The sequence below is a fragment of the Balaenoptera borealis genome (genome assembly GCF_965194805.1).
Source record: "Balaenoptera borealis genome assembly, chromosome: 4".
Classification (NCBI taxonomy): domain Eukaryota; kingdom Metazoa; phylum Chordata; class Mammalia; order Artiodactyla; family Balaenopteridae; genus Balaenoptera; species Balaenoptera borealis.
In genome coordinates this window covers 39,279,637-39,294,979 of record NC_138861.1, presented here as the reverse complement: position 1 = coordinate 39,294,979, position 15,343 = coordinate 39,279,637, and the positions used below count along the sequence as shown (strand labels likewise).

Genomic DNA, 15,343 nt, shown 5'->3' with positions numbered 1-15,343 from the left:
TCTTTTTTTTTTCCAAAAGTTTTGTATTTAGGTTTAGAATAGAGATTTGTGGCCTGAGGGAAGGCCATGCCCAAGGAAGTTGGTTGTTGGTGTTCAGTAGATGGTGGGAAGGTCTTGACCACCATGAGTCTCTTCTGGCAAATGTGATAGAAAATTGCTGTCTTTCCCTTCTTCTCAACATCATGACACTATCCTGCACACATTCATGATTATTAGATGGGGACTGTCCCTTTATACTCAGGAGAGTTGCTACTCAGAAATGTCTCACAGAGTGACAAGTCAGATCCTGGCAGTCCTCCTCTAGAAGGGTGTTTGAGGGGGAGGTCAAGTTTTTTAAAAGTTGATTTTGGATTTTAAATGTCCTCCCTACAAAAAGAAAAATGTTCCTTCCTTTAGAGGTAAATGATAACTATACTCATATTTGAATTCTTTTTTGAAGAGATAAAGATAGATAATAGATACATTAGATAGATAGATAGATGATAGGCAGACAGATAGATAGGTAGACAGGTTGGTAGGGAGATAAATACTAGATATACAAAGTCTATACTTATATAATCTTTAGTGTGCATGTATGCATGTATGTATACATCTATGTATATTATGTATATGTTAATGTTATTTATAGCTATGTATGTATTTCAGAATGGGAGAACTACACAGTTATCTAGGGTTTGGTTGATCCTTGGTCTACGAGGCCCTTAGTATTCAACAACAGGGTGTTTCAGAGAGGACCTGACCTTAATGAGGAAGAATAGGAAAACAAAGAAAATAAAACACAAGCAGGCAATGCAAAAGCCAAGAGAAAGTGATGGAGTCCACATTCAGACAGGAAACGTGAAGTGTTAACTGCAAAATCAAGGTCACAGGCATCCTACCACAGCATTTTGATAGTTCATTTATCATTGCCCACTTGTGAAGTGGAATAAAGAACAAAATGGCTTATGACTCGTATTGCTGGAAGTAAAATGGCCTAGAACATATTTTAATAAGAAAAAATAGACTCCAATAGCAGAAAAAATGTAAAGAGAAAACACAAATCACTCAGTAACTAACCACAGTAAATAAGCTCCAGCCAATGTGGATAATTCTGGGAAATAAGGGGCAAAAGCATAAAGAAAAACATACAAACTTGTTCAAGAGAAAATGCCATCCTTTGTTATTAGAAGAAGGGGTTGGGCATGGGAATTGAAAATCCAGAAAGTTCACTTGTCTATTTTTGTTGTTTTAATCCAGGGCAAAATAACCCCTTAGTTTAATGTAGTTCAACTAACAGATATCAAACAATACATATAAAAAGCGAGAGGCTACAGCTTTTGAAGAAAACATGAATAGATAACAAGAACTAGACACTTAAAAAAGACTCCTGGGGAGAGGAAGTGACTATATCCTTCTTTGAAGGAAGCTTCTCCTTTTATTTCATTGAGTTAGTAGTGTTGGGAGAAAACACTGTAAAAACTTTAATGAAGCAATAAAACTCACTTTGAAACCTTCTGTATATGCTTTGTTTTTCTCACCGAGCAGCTCACAATTACATCCATGTAAAAAAGAAACAGCCCCGGTAACTGACCTATGATTGCTTATTAAACATTTACCTTAGTGACCACATATAAAACAGTCAAATATAAAAGGAACTCTCAATTTCACAATTTATCTAGTGCACAAATGGCAGCTCCAAACTGCTAAATGGGCAAGGGACCAAAAGAGAAGTGCTCCCTGAGACTTTGAAATCCAACGTCCCCTTGTCTAAAAATGCTTTAAGAGTATAAATTGGCAGCGATCTACACATTGCCTGAGAGCACTCCACCTTCACTCCAAATCTATGTAGATCACCTTTGAGCACAGCTTCCTCTCCAGGTTTATGCTCCTACCAAAGCCATGCTCTCCTAGGTCACAGTGCTTTCCACATGGCTTCCCTTCTTGCTGCAACGTGCAGCTTCAATCCCCTCTCCTCTACAAGGATTCCCTTCATTTAATTGAATGGCAATGATATATTGGGTTGGCCAAAAAGTGCCATTGGTTTTTAAGTAAAAATAAAAGACAAATTGTTCATTTTGACCAAGAACTTTATTAAACAACGTATTCACCATTTTGTTCCACTACGTTCTGCCATTTTTCAGGCAACTTCATATTTCCATCTTCCCAAAACTTTTTATCTTTTTGAGCAAAGAACTGTTCCAGTTGCATTTTACAGACTTCCAGAGAGTTGAAATTTTTTCCATTAAGAGAATTTTGTAAAGACCGAAATCAATGGAAATCTGAAGGTGCAATGTCTGGTGAATACGATGGTTGAATCAGAACTTCCCAGCCAAGCTGTAACAGTTTTTGCCTGGTCATCAAAGAAACGTGTGGTCATGTATTATCCTGATGGAAGATTATGAGTTTTCTGTTGACTAATTCTGGATGCTTTTCATCGAGTGCTGCTTTCAGCTGGTCTAATTGGGAGCAGTACTTGTTGGAATTAATCGTTTGGTTTTCTGGAAGGAGCTAGTAATAGAGGACTCCCTTCCAATCCCACCATACACACAACATCACCTTCTTTGGATAAAGACCGGCCTTTGGTGTGGTTGGTGGTGGTTCATTTCACTTGCCCCACAATCTCTTCCATTCCACATTATTGTACAGTATCCCCTTTTTAACTCCTGTCACAATTTGTTTTAAAAACAGAACGTTTCGTTACGTTTAAGTAGAGAATCACATGTGTAAATGCGGTCAAGAAGGTTTTTTTTGCTTAACTTATGTGGAACCCAAAACATCAAAGCTATTCACATAACCAAGCTGGTGCAAATGATTTTCAATGCTTGATTTGGATATTTTGAGTATGTCAGCTATTTCCCACGTGGTATAACATTGATTGTTCTCAGTTAATGTCTCAATTTGATCGCTATCAACTTCAACTGGTCTACCTGACCGTGGAGCATCATCCAGAGAGAAATCTCCAGCACAAAACTTCACAAACCACTTTTGACACGTTTGATCAGTCACAGCACCTCTCCATACACTGCACAAATCTTTTTTTGCGTTTCAGTTGCATTTTTACCTTTCTTGAAGTAATAAAGCATAACATGCCGAAAATATTGCTTTTTTTCTTCCATCTTCAATATTAAAATGACTACACAAAAATTCACCAATTTTGATGTCTTTTTTTAAATGTATGCTGATATGACAGATGTCACATGCAATCTAACAAAACTGTTTCGAATGAAGTTAAAGACAAGTTAGTGACTACAGCCATCTTACGGAAAAAACCGAATGAACTTTTTGGCCAACCCAATATATATTTCTAACAAGCTAACATAAGCAAGAACTTTTAGCTGTCATCACCAGTAAGATGACCCACAGGATAAATTACTATTGTATATTTGTTTATGTACCATGAGGACAGATGCTATGTTTTTCTTTCAACTCTACAAAGAAGGTATTACAGTATCAAAGGCCCTCGATGCCAGATGATGATGTTAAACTTCCTCTGGTAATGGGTAATAAAGAAGGAAAATAGGTGGAGGGTGGGGGAATTGGACCATTAATTGATTAAAAGTGTAGAAGTAATATATACATGACATATATCATAAGACATATATATATATATATATATATATATATATATAAAATCTTAGTTTTCTAGCTATAATAGATTACAGTCTATAAGTTATTTAATTTTCATACCACAAACTTCAATTATATTTCTAGGTGTAATTTTATGTGTAAGTTTATAGTATACCATTTTTGTTTCACTAAAAATGATCTTGATCATCATTATATTGTGTAGGGTCAAATACTAAGTATCCTAAAATAGCCATTGGTAGACTTTTCCCCCACTCTTGTAGCTCTCTTCTCTATGAAGTCCAATTGGCTTAAAGTTACAAATGCCTCTCTTGACTATTTCTTTTTCTATTGGCTCTTTTCCAGTCTAAACTTACCTCTATTTTTTTTTCTCATTATGAAAGTGAGATTCACCTTTCCTAGTTACTGGGTACTCCAGATAAGAAATAGAATTTGGATTGGGAAAATATGGGCTATAAATGGGGATTCATGGATTTTTCCCCCTTGAAATTTAAGTTCTTCAGACAAAACACAAAAGGTCATTATTTCCAAGTTCTTTAAGGATTTTTTTCCCTGGATTTATATTCTACGTCCATATTTTCAAGACAATAGCTGTGGCTCTCTTTGTCAAGTCCTATGATATAATTGACTAATATTATTTCCATTATCTACTTAAAGTGTTCTGTGAAAGTGTCATGGCGTTTCAAGTATCCAATATTAGCTATTGATTTAAGGGAAATTTCTGGCACTTTTTTTTTTGCCTTAGTGGTTCATTACCAAGTCAAATTTACAAACTAATTCCATTGAATTTACCACACTTCTATGTTGGGAATTAATAACATTCCCTTCTATTTGAGAAACCATTTCTTCCAGCTACTTGACAATTGTGGTTGCTGCTGTGTCCAGTGAAATACCACTAAACTAAGAAAGTATGTTTCTATCTCTAAATTAAAATTCAAAAAAAACCCTTCAATCTAGAAAAAAATAAAGATAATAGAAATAAGAACACCCCCCGCCCCAATTTTTTCTTTCTGCATTCTGCTGAAGAGTTTCCCATCCTTCACAATACTGTCAAGAGCACTGGCAATGCTACATGGGTCAACTTGTTTCTGCTCTAGCTCTACACTTGATTTTAGAAAATAAGTGAGCAATGGAGGAAGCCACTAGTTTTGTCTTTCAAAATGGTCTCTCTCAGAGGTGCAGTCACACCCAACATGAGAGCAACTGTCTGTCTGAAAATGGCAGCTGTTTTGAAGTGAGATTCAGCTGAATATTCTCGTATGAGATTTCATCATTAACGACAGTGTTATTTACTTATATGGTGAGGAAAAGTGCAAGAGGAATTCTGCAGCATGTGACCTGTAAATCCTTTTACTTCACCTGACATATTTGCTCCATTTGGGGCTTCTTGACCTGACCAAGAGCAACATCAACCAGTGTTTGATTTTTCCAAATTCTCTGATCATTTTTCCCAGTCTGTCTTGTGTCCCATAACTTTTGAAAGTTCAAAAGACCAATAAACCTGTTCTCTAATTGTTTATGATCTTGTCCTTACTGATTGCATTTAGGACAATAAAACTTTATGTTTCCCATAGTATTGGTACTCCCTGACAAGTAATGTTAAGCACTCAAGAAATATACTAGAAAAAGCTGTGTAGAATATTTCTAAAAATAATCTCCAAGTTACTAGCAAATGGACCAGTTTGGTTTGATATGGTTTCAGAACATAGGAAAAGTTATAAATCCTATATGAAAGAACACATAGAGGAGGCCAACAACGAAGATCAAGAACTAATTTAATTAAGAGATACAAACCTCCAGTTACAAAATAAATGAGTCACAGGGATGAAATATACAGCATGGGGAATATAGTCAATTATATTGTAATATCTTTGTATGGTGACAGATGGTAACTAGACTTATCATGATGATCATTTTGTAATGTATAGAAATATTGAATCACTATGTCGTGCACCTGGAACTAACATAGTATTGTAGGTCAATTATACTTCAATTACAAAAAAAATATGTAGACACTGGGAAGAAATGCATCAACATGCTAACGGTGGTTATCTCTGGGGGTGGTGATTATGGGTGATTGTTATTTTTTATTTTATGCTTTATGTATTTCTAGTTGTCTGCAATGAACATGTATTGCTTATAAAAGTAAAAAAACAATACATCATTAAAAATGAAAAAAAAAAGACCTAATTGAATTAGAAGGAAAAAGGTAGGAGAAATGGAATCATTTATAGAAGACAGGCTTAATCAGTGCTACTTGAGACATGCACTCCATGTATGTGTGAAATCACACACACTCCATGTATGTGTGAAATGTATTTCTTCACAGAATCATAGAAGAAAATGTGCAGCTAGAATGCTCCTTTGAGTTATTCTAGTCCCAACCTATTTAGGCACCAAGGAGTTAACATGGGTTGTTTTTTTAGCTATGTTTGGGAACTCTCAAATCAACTTTGATTATCTTTGTGATTTGCTATCTCAGGGCAAAATGTACTTTCCCTATTCTTTGGTTAATGTATATTTAAGGGTTTTCAGAAGAAAATCATAAAACTAATAGACCCACTTAACTGAATATTGTGCCTTTCCTCTAAAGAAACCAAAAGATTTTCTCCTCATTTCTCCTTAAACAAATAACGTGATTTAATATATGAGGAAAAGGTACCATTATTCTTCTTTTATAAATGTAGAACCAAGGCCCAGGGAAATGAAGCAAAAATCATACCATTCTTTTTTTCAGAAAATGAATCTTCTCACATAAAGCTATACTTGCACGTTTAGTATCTTCCTCAGTCATTGTCATGAATTTATAGTGAATTTCATAACTATGCTAACACTCTCATTCTTACCTAATCCTTCTTGGATACTTTGGATATACTTTGATGTACTATATTAGACATACACATGTATATCAATACATGTGCACACACACACATATAAATGGCCTTTTGGAATTTGCACTGCTGTGTTCATACTGACCAATTTCATCAGCACTCTCATTTTGAGCATTATAAATCCACATAATGACTGGCAAGGATTAGAAGTTCAGTCTGTGATCAAGAAACAAAGAAAAGCTTACTGGCCCACACTGAGATCAAATGGGTAAACTTAGTCTCATTACTGTCTTTGTTAATAAAGCTAACCAATTGCCCTAAGACAGAAACACAACAAAAGGTAAATTCAATGCATCTAATATCTAACTAGCAGCTCTCAAATTTATCAAGTGGTACTATAAACTATACATTGAGATTTGCCACTAATAATTACTAAATTTTGTGGATCATTCATTTCAAGACCTCAATCTTTAAACAAGATTAATTTATATTTTGTTACAAATCTGCTACTTATAATTCTACTCATTGGTCTGTTTCAAACTGAGTTTCTCTGATTTGAGGATTTTCACGCTACAGACAGTGGTAACTAAGGCATTTAGAAAATGTAAGTACTTACTCAAAGTCAGACTTTAATAAAATGGTAAGCTGCCATAATTTGAATCCATTTTAGTTTGATTTAATTTAAAGTTGTTCATTTTAGCTCGCATACAATTAATTCCCAAGAAATTAGCAAGTGCTAATGAATGATTACTATGTGTTAAGCACAGACTAAGCTCTAAGTAATTTTATTAACTTATTTAGACTTCATAAATACCCCCCCCCCCCATTTTATAGATGAGAAAATCAGTAACCTGGAGTTAAAGATACAATGTAGTTCATACCTATAACTAAAACTTGGCCTATATGTAGGCAATTAGCGGATCACCTACAGAGTTTAAGGGCATTATTTACAAGCACATGCTTCCACACACCCCTGACTTACATGGGCATGCTATTCCATCACTAGAGAGTAAGTCCTTTGAGCTAAAGCATCATGTCTTCTGTATTCACAGCTAAAATATAAAGGATAATAAAGCAGGTAACACACTATCTTAAGTCAGGCACACCAGAAGCAGAGCCCAACAAGAATTTATGTGGAAGAGATGTATATACTTCCAGGGGATATCAGAAAGGATGGGGGGACAGGAGAGGCACAGGGAGGAGGCCAAGCATTCTGCATGCCTGATCGACAGGGGAACCCTGAAGGGTAAGCTTTGTCTCAGTGTTGTCTGACCCAAGCTGAGAAAGCTGGCCTTTCATAATCCTATATTCCTCAGCTGTTCTTTAAAGCCTACTCCAGAAGAGTGTAAATCCCTGCAAGGTCTCCCCACTGCAGAATTCCCTGAAATTAAAAAAAAAAAAAAAGAGCCAAAGACTTTAACAGACCCCTTACCAAATAAGATGTACAAATGGCAAATAAGCACATGAAAAAATGCTCCACATCATATGTCATCAGGGAAATGCAAATTAAAACAACAAGATACTACTATACACCTATTAGAATTGCCAAAATCCAGAACACTGACAACATCAAGTGCTGGTGAGAGTGTGGGGTAACAGGAACACTTATTAATTGCTGGTGGGAATGCAAAATGGTACAGCCACTTTGGAAGATAGTTTAGCAGTTTCTTATAAACTAAACATACTCTTCCCATGTGATCCAGCAATCATGCTCCTGGTTATTTACTGAAAGAAGTTGGAAACATGTTCACACAAACACTTGCACACAGATATTTATAGCAGCTTTATTCATAATTGTTAAAATTTGGAGGCAACCACAATGTCCTTCATCGTAGATAAACTGTGTACATGCAGAAAATGGAATATTATTCAGTGCTCAAAAGAAATGGGCTAGGGCTTCCCTGGTGGTGCAGTGGTTGAGAGTCTGCCTGCCGGTGCGGGGGATGCGGGTTCGAGCCCTGGTCTGGGAGGATCCCACATGCCGCGGAGCAACTGGGCCCGTGAGCCACAACTACTGAGCCTGCGCTTCTGGAGCTTGTGCTCCGCAACAGGAGAGGCCGCGATAGTGAGAGGCCCGCGCACCGTGATGAGGAGTGGCCCCCGCTTGCCGCAACTAGAGAAAGCCCTCGCACAGAAACGAAGACCCAACACAGCCATAAATAAATAAATAAATAAATAAATAAATAAATAAATAAATAATAAAAATAAAGGAATTCCTTTAAAAAAAAAAAAAAGAAATGAGCTATCAAGCCATGAATAGACAAGGCAGAAATATAAATGCATATTGCTAAGTGAAAGAAGTCAATCCAAAGAGACTATACACTGTATGTTTCCAATTACATGACATTCTGGAAAAGGAAAAATTATGGAGATAATAAAAGGATCAGTGTCACCAAGGGTTGAGAGTGGGGGAGAAGAATGAATAGGTGGAGAACAGGGGATTTTTAGGGTAGTGAAACTAGTCTGTTTGATGCTATAATGGTGGATACCTGTCATTATACATTTGTCCAAACACATGGAATGTACAATACCAAGAGTGAACTTTAACACAATCTATGGACTTTGTGTGATAATGATGTATCAGTGTAGGTTCATCAATTGTAATAAATGTACCACTCTGGTGGGTGATGTGACAATGGTGGAGAATAGGGGTTATGTGAGAAATCTCTGTACATTCTCCTCAATTTTACTGTGAGCCTTAAAATGCTCTAAAAATTAATCTCAATTAAAAAATTTTAAAAACAACCCAAAATTCAAAAATTGCTCTTTTTCACTTTTAACTAATCTTTAAAAAAATGTTTTCTGGCCAAATATATCTATAATAACTGCTCTTCTGAGAAGTCAACATTTACAGCTGTTTGTTTCCTTACTCTTGAAATCTCAAATTATGGAAATGTTATAGAGTTTATATGACGGTGGGGAAAAATATACTTTGTACCTGCTTTCAGAAACTCTGTTCCATGTTCACATTAATCATGTTTGGGATGATTTATTTCTGCATTCATGCTGGCCAATTTTATTAGTGTTTGGTTTGGCTGAATGGAAGAAAATCTGCTTTCTATTTCACCTCTGTAAAAAGAAGAATTAGATTTGTGCTAAATTATATAAAGTTTATAGCTCTGCTTTGTCCCCAGTATCAGGCACTTCCATATTCATCTTTCTTCTATATTCTCCCTCTACAGCATCCTCTAGAAAAAGTCTCTTGATCTAGGTCTGCTCAAGTAATGCCTTTGGTTTGTTTTCCAAACTCTTCAGAATCTTTAGCACCTACAACAGGAACGTTTCATGTTCACCATACGGATCTTGTCACAACCATTCCCCACTTTAGTACTTAGTGTTCATTGCTGGCCTCAAATACTTTTACTATTGAGACTGCTCCCTTCATGCTCACCATCCTCTACACTGCCACCATTAGCCTGGCCCCTGCACAGCCCCAAAAGCCACCTTCCTTTGACCACTGACACACTAATGGCCCATTATTCCCAAATACAGCCACATTCTTTTATACCACAAAGCAAACGCCCTTCATCTTTGCAACCGCTGTTCAACTCTAAACATTCAGAAAGTTTTCCCAACTTCCTCCCCAAAAATATTGCCTCAAACTTTGCAAAATGGTCAACAGCACGTTTCTTTCATAACCACTACTACTCCAGCCTCCCGGAGGGCAGGAGTTCACATTCAGCAATTCCTAAATTCCTAATACAAGATAAGAGTCCATCAGCCTGAGCAGTAAATTACTCTTGGATTTACTATGTCATTTTGGTCATACTATTTTGATTTTCTTTTTCAGGTGGGAGTACTTCTGAGATAGAATTTCAGAGGTTCCCACACTCCACTTCCCATGTTCAAACTTCCACCATTTTCCAGCACTTCTGCCGAAGAGCAAATAGTTTAATGAAAATCCCATCTCTCTGCTATATATTTGTATACCTACAATGTTTCAACCTTGTGACAAATATTTGGCTAAATTTGGTCCCTACCTTATAGTAGATCCATGTGAATAATCAAAGGTAGGTCTAGCTTCAATTAACTCGAAAGTTATAAGCTATAAAATTGCTGGCCAAGTTCCTGACTTTAAATGGTTCAGGCTATTTTAAATCATATGGATGAAGAGTAAGACATCAATCTTCTGGATACTTAGTCTACGAGAGAGCAGTGGTTAAGATTTTAAGCTAAATTTTTTAATATTCTCTACAGATATCCCTGCTGCTATAGACTCAAATGTATAAAGAGATTTGAAGTTTCCAGCAGCACATTGAATATAATGTTTTCCTTTTCTCACGTTCCTTTATGTCCTACTTCATCTGGCAAATAATTGGGGACAAGAACTATTGTTCTGTGGTTGTGTAAGAAGCTGGTTCTTGTAGAATGGGTAAGAGAAGAGGGCCATGGATTTTATTGTATTGATTTGGAGCTTAGACTTTGAAGCTTGATGAGACCTAAAGTCCTGGCTCTCGCCCTGAGCCCAGGGCAAGTTCTTTAGAATCTCTATACTTTTGTTTCCTTATCTGTTAAATAAGGACAACACTAGTACCCATTTCACAAGGTTTTATAAGTATTAAATGAGGTAATGGATGTAAAGTATGTAACTTGGTGCTTAGATAAATCAATGATTAGTAAATGTAAATTACTATTATTATTGTCACCACCTTTATTCCATATGCTCTATATATTCAAATCTCAGTGAAGCTCTAAGCAAAACATGGTGGAATAAAGGAACTATGAAAACTGTTGATGGAAAGAAAACCCAACCAAATAAATAACTTATTTCCACAAAATAAAGATCAGAAGCTTGATACATACTCATTAGGTAGGTTGACTATATAATTTATCATCCTAATTGGGACACTTTGGAGACTGAAGGGAATGCTATTAGTAATTACTCCAGGACAAAAGCATAAACAAAAACCATCAATGGTTGAACCAGGAGTTAGGGTCACCTTTTGTTAGCACACTCTGATTTCTGGTATTCTAAAATGAAAGAGAAAGGAAAAACAACATTCAGCTCTGAGATTTTCTATGTGTTATAATCCTTGTATCCCTTGGTAGTAGAGAGAAAATAGTCGAAGCCCCCCCAAATTACCAAGGTACAGTTAAACATCTAGAAACACAGAATGAAATTCAAAATAATGAATTTGTAGAAAGGATGCAAATTTTAACATCAAAACTGTGGGTCAAGTTCTAGTTTTGCATTTAAATCGCCATGCTACTTGAGGAAGTCAGAATCTCTGACCCCTTGTCTATCACCTGTGGATAGGAATGATGGCGGTGATAATAATAAATCTACCCAGTCATTAGGATATATAAAAAGCTGCATTATATATTATAAAGCAATAAACAACAGTTATTACCTGAATGAGTTATTTTGGGGTATTTCTTGAAAATCCTAACATGATTCTCTTCCTTTGGGATATGAAGAGAAAAGCAAGAAGCTTGTTTATGAAATGCAAGAACTCTAAGAATAATAGCAATACAGAAGTCTCTACCTTACAATGGTGATTGCTGAGCTGATCCTAGAATCGTTTAGTTATTATTAAAACTTTATGTCCTTCAACAAAATGTGGCAACTGACTCAATAAATATCGTGGATTCACTTTTTCTTAAAGCATGTCTTAAAAATAATTAAACCAATAAGAAATAAATCTTTTTTTAAGAGACTAGGTTTTCAGTGGTTTAATTCAAACAGAACCTGTGGGTAGATTAGGGGGAACTAGGTAGAAATGTTTCCTGTGCCTCTATTTCTTCTAATTCCATGGTTTTCAATTCTACAAAATATTTGAATTGCCTAAGGGGCTTTTATTATTATTTATTTATTTATTTATTTATTTTGTTAACATCTTCATTGGAGTATAATCGCTTTACTATGTTGTGTTAGTTTCTGCTGTATAACAAAGTGAATCAGCTATACTCTACATATATCTCCATATCCCCTCCCTCTTGTGTCTCCCTCCCATCCTCCCTATCCCACCCCTCTAGGTGGTCACAAAGCACTGAGCTGATCTCCCTGTGCTATGCAGCTGCTTCTCACTAGCTATCTATTTTACATTTGGTAGTGTATATATGTCCATGCCGCTCTCTCACTTCATCCCAGCTTACCCTTCCCCTCCCCATGTCCTCAAGTCCATTCTCTACATCTGAATCCTGTCCTGCCTAAAGGCTTTTAAACACTGAAGATCCCCTCCCTAACCAATTAAATTAAACCAATTAAATCCTAATCTCTGAGCTGTGGGGCCTGTGTTGGTATTTTGTGAAAACTACTGAGGTGATTCTGATGGGCAAGGGGAGGCTGATGTCTTGATTCAGTGGCCACAAGTGAGAAGAAGACACCTTGGAGGAACATTTTATCCCTGTATCCCTGAAGGCATTGCTCCTTTAATCCACCTCCATCAACTCTTTCTTAACCCCTCAGGCCCCAGAATCCCAGCACCTTAAACTTCTCTTTCTCTTTACTTTGTTCTAATCAAATCCCATGAAAAGTAAAGTCTCTGATAAATCCATTCACATCAAAGGGTAATCGTTGATAAAACAAAGTATTCATCCTCCTAATGGTGTTTACATTTTAACAATGAATTGAACTTAAAGGTAAAGAAAGAACACATGGAAGGTGAAAATAGAGACATCAGGCCAGTATGTCAGAAAGTGATTTCTGAGCATTTCTGGACCTTTCCAGGATTCCAGAAATCACATCAAGGATGTGGTACTCCATTTGCCTGGGCCTAACTCTAAAAAGTTGACGTAGGTATCAGTTCATGGACAAAACAAATAGTCCAACTTAATGAACTAACATAATATGTGATTCATACCTTTCATTTCCCAAACACTGTTGCGTGTTTTCATGTTATCGTCAATCCCATAACTCTGATGGAAAGTTAGGAACTGTTATTCTCATTTTACTTATGAGAAATGAGGCCAGAGAGGTGAAGTCATTCCTGCAGATACAGATAAAGGGTTGTCACCTCAATCTGACTTCACGCCCCAGCTCTTCCCAGGTTTCTTCTCCAAAGGTGATCATTGCTTTAGAAATGATTAAGGCCACAATAAAGGGAGTTCAGAACAACAAAAAGAGAAAACCTGTTAGAGAGGTTGGTAACCCCTGTAGAAGAAATTTAGAGCTTTTTCTTTTTTTGTTTTCTGTAATTTAAAGCCTGTTATCATGGGGAAATGCAAACAAGTTCAATCCAAAAAATATTTACTAGCGTATTCAACCTCTACTGTTTCTGCTGTCACTTCAGATGTCATGGGGACATCAGTAAGTACCCACAAGTTGCCCTTGGCAGGAAAAGCCTTTGTGGCGAAATTGTAAGCGTCACATTTAGTGCGATCTTGTAAGGGTAGAAGCAAGAATCTGCATCATCTCAGGAGTAAAGAGGGAAGTGAGTGATTTGTATATTCTATATACCTATGCCAATCCGTTAAAGAACCTCTGGGTACACTTAATAATGTATTGGTTTGATATTTTAGAGAACATATCATCCATTCACCCAGGTGAATAGTTTATGCCAAACAAGTCATCTAGAATCTTGGCATATTGATCATTTTTAAGGATAACTCAGTGACTGGAAAATGAGTGGAAATAATTTGTTAGATGGCAAATTGTGTTCTTATTTTTTAACGATGATTTAGAATTTTGTATTTAGGCACCTGATACTGAATTTCTTAGTGTTCGTTGCTAAAAACTTAGATTTTAAAATAACATAAGATGAACTATGTTTAGGTGTTAGATTACATTGTAAGATTAATGTGCACATATAAGGATGGAAATTGCTAGAAGGAATTACTTTGAAGGAAGAAGGAAGAGAAAAAGAGACAGAAAAGAGAAAGGAAGAGGAATAAAAAAAGAGTACCTGTTGAGCAAAAAATAAGTTTCTCACATCGTACCTTCCTTTTGTCCAAGAAAGATAAAAGTTAAGTTTGAAGAAGAAAAAATAGCTTTGATCTTGTTTCCAGTAGGGAAAAGGTGGATAGACAACCTAGATGGAAGACCCAGAGACAGAGTAAGCTTTACTCTCAAGGAGAGAGGAAAAAGATGGTATAGAAAATGACAAAATTTAAGCAGTCGATATAAGTAGATAGAAATGGAGCGTGTGGCAAATCCACAGAGAGTTTTGAAATGAGCAGGAAAAACAATTTCAAATTGTATAAAGACATAAAAAGACAGTAAAGTGGAAGTAATGTTGATTCGTCATGATGTAGCATAAGCTACATCACTGAGCATGAGCTTGTAGCAGCAGCTAGAGGAGGAAACCATCGAGTAAGCAATGACAGAAATCTCAGTGATAGATCGCAAAGCAAATGGCCTTAGGAAGGACCAGATGAGAACCAGACATCAGGGAGCATACTGGAATGAACAAGTGGCAGGGGGCCAGCCATAAACGTGCTTAGTCTTGGTGGCAGTTGAACCTTCAGTGACGACTCACAATCTTTATATGGGGGCAAAACATGAGCCTGATGCCCTTAAAAGTCAATTAAGTTCTTCAGCCCAAAGAAAAAAAACACACGTTACCCAATACGCAAACAGTGCTGAAAGTTCACTTCCTCTTAAAGCTACTCACTCAGGATAGCATTACTCTACGGCCAGGCACTGAGGTCAGGAAGTAGTTTATTTTCACTGAAACTGAAGGAGGAAGTTAGAAAAACGGCTGCAACTAGATCAATTCGGGAAAGCCAGGTACCAATAAAGAGAGCAAGTTTTTACTTTCTCTTTTGAGAAGGCCAGCTCAGATTTGCTGCGAGCTAAATTTTGCACACCAATAAAAGACAAAAACCCCAGCAGTATTCATCTATACTCAGTATGAAAGACGGAAGCTGAATTGGTAATGGAGGCTTTTCTGTGTCGGAGGGCAAAGTTAGCTGTAGGAGGCTATGCGGCTCTCAGTGAGACCACTTGAAAAACCGAAGAAAAATAGACGGAATAGATTGAATCACTGGATTTCTCCAAGTAGGAGTGG

The 15,343-nt window shown here is 36.6% G+C and overlaps 1 protein-coding gene across 4 annotated transcripts in view; it reads left to right on the top strand.

The window, feature by feature from the left end:
- Positions 1-470: 470 nt before the first annotated feature.
- LOC309627239 (uncharacterized protein) overlaps positions 471-15,343 on the top strand; it is a 59,341-nt gene continuing 44,468 nt past the window's right edge. For 3 of the 4 annotated variants that reach the window (XR_014243613.1, XM_082389044.1, XM_082389043.1), the window contains exon 1: positions 471-15,343. Coding sequence is in view for 2 of the 4 variants with exons in the window: in XM_082389044.1 (XP_082245170.1) it covers positions 15,258-15,343 (86 nt within the window). In the remaining 2 variants the exon portion in view is untranslated. The other variant, XR_014243612.1, reaches the window with a different exon arrangement.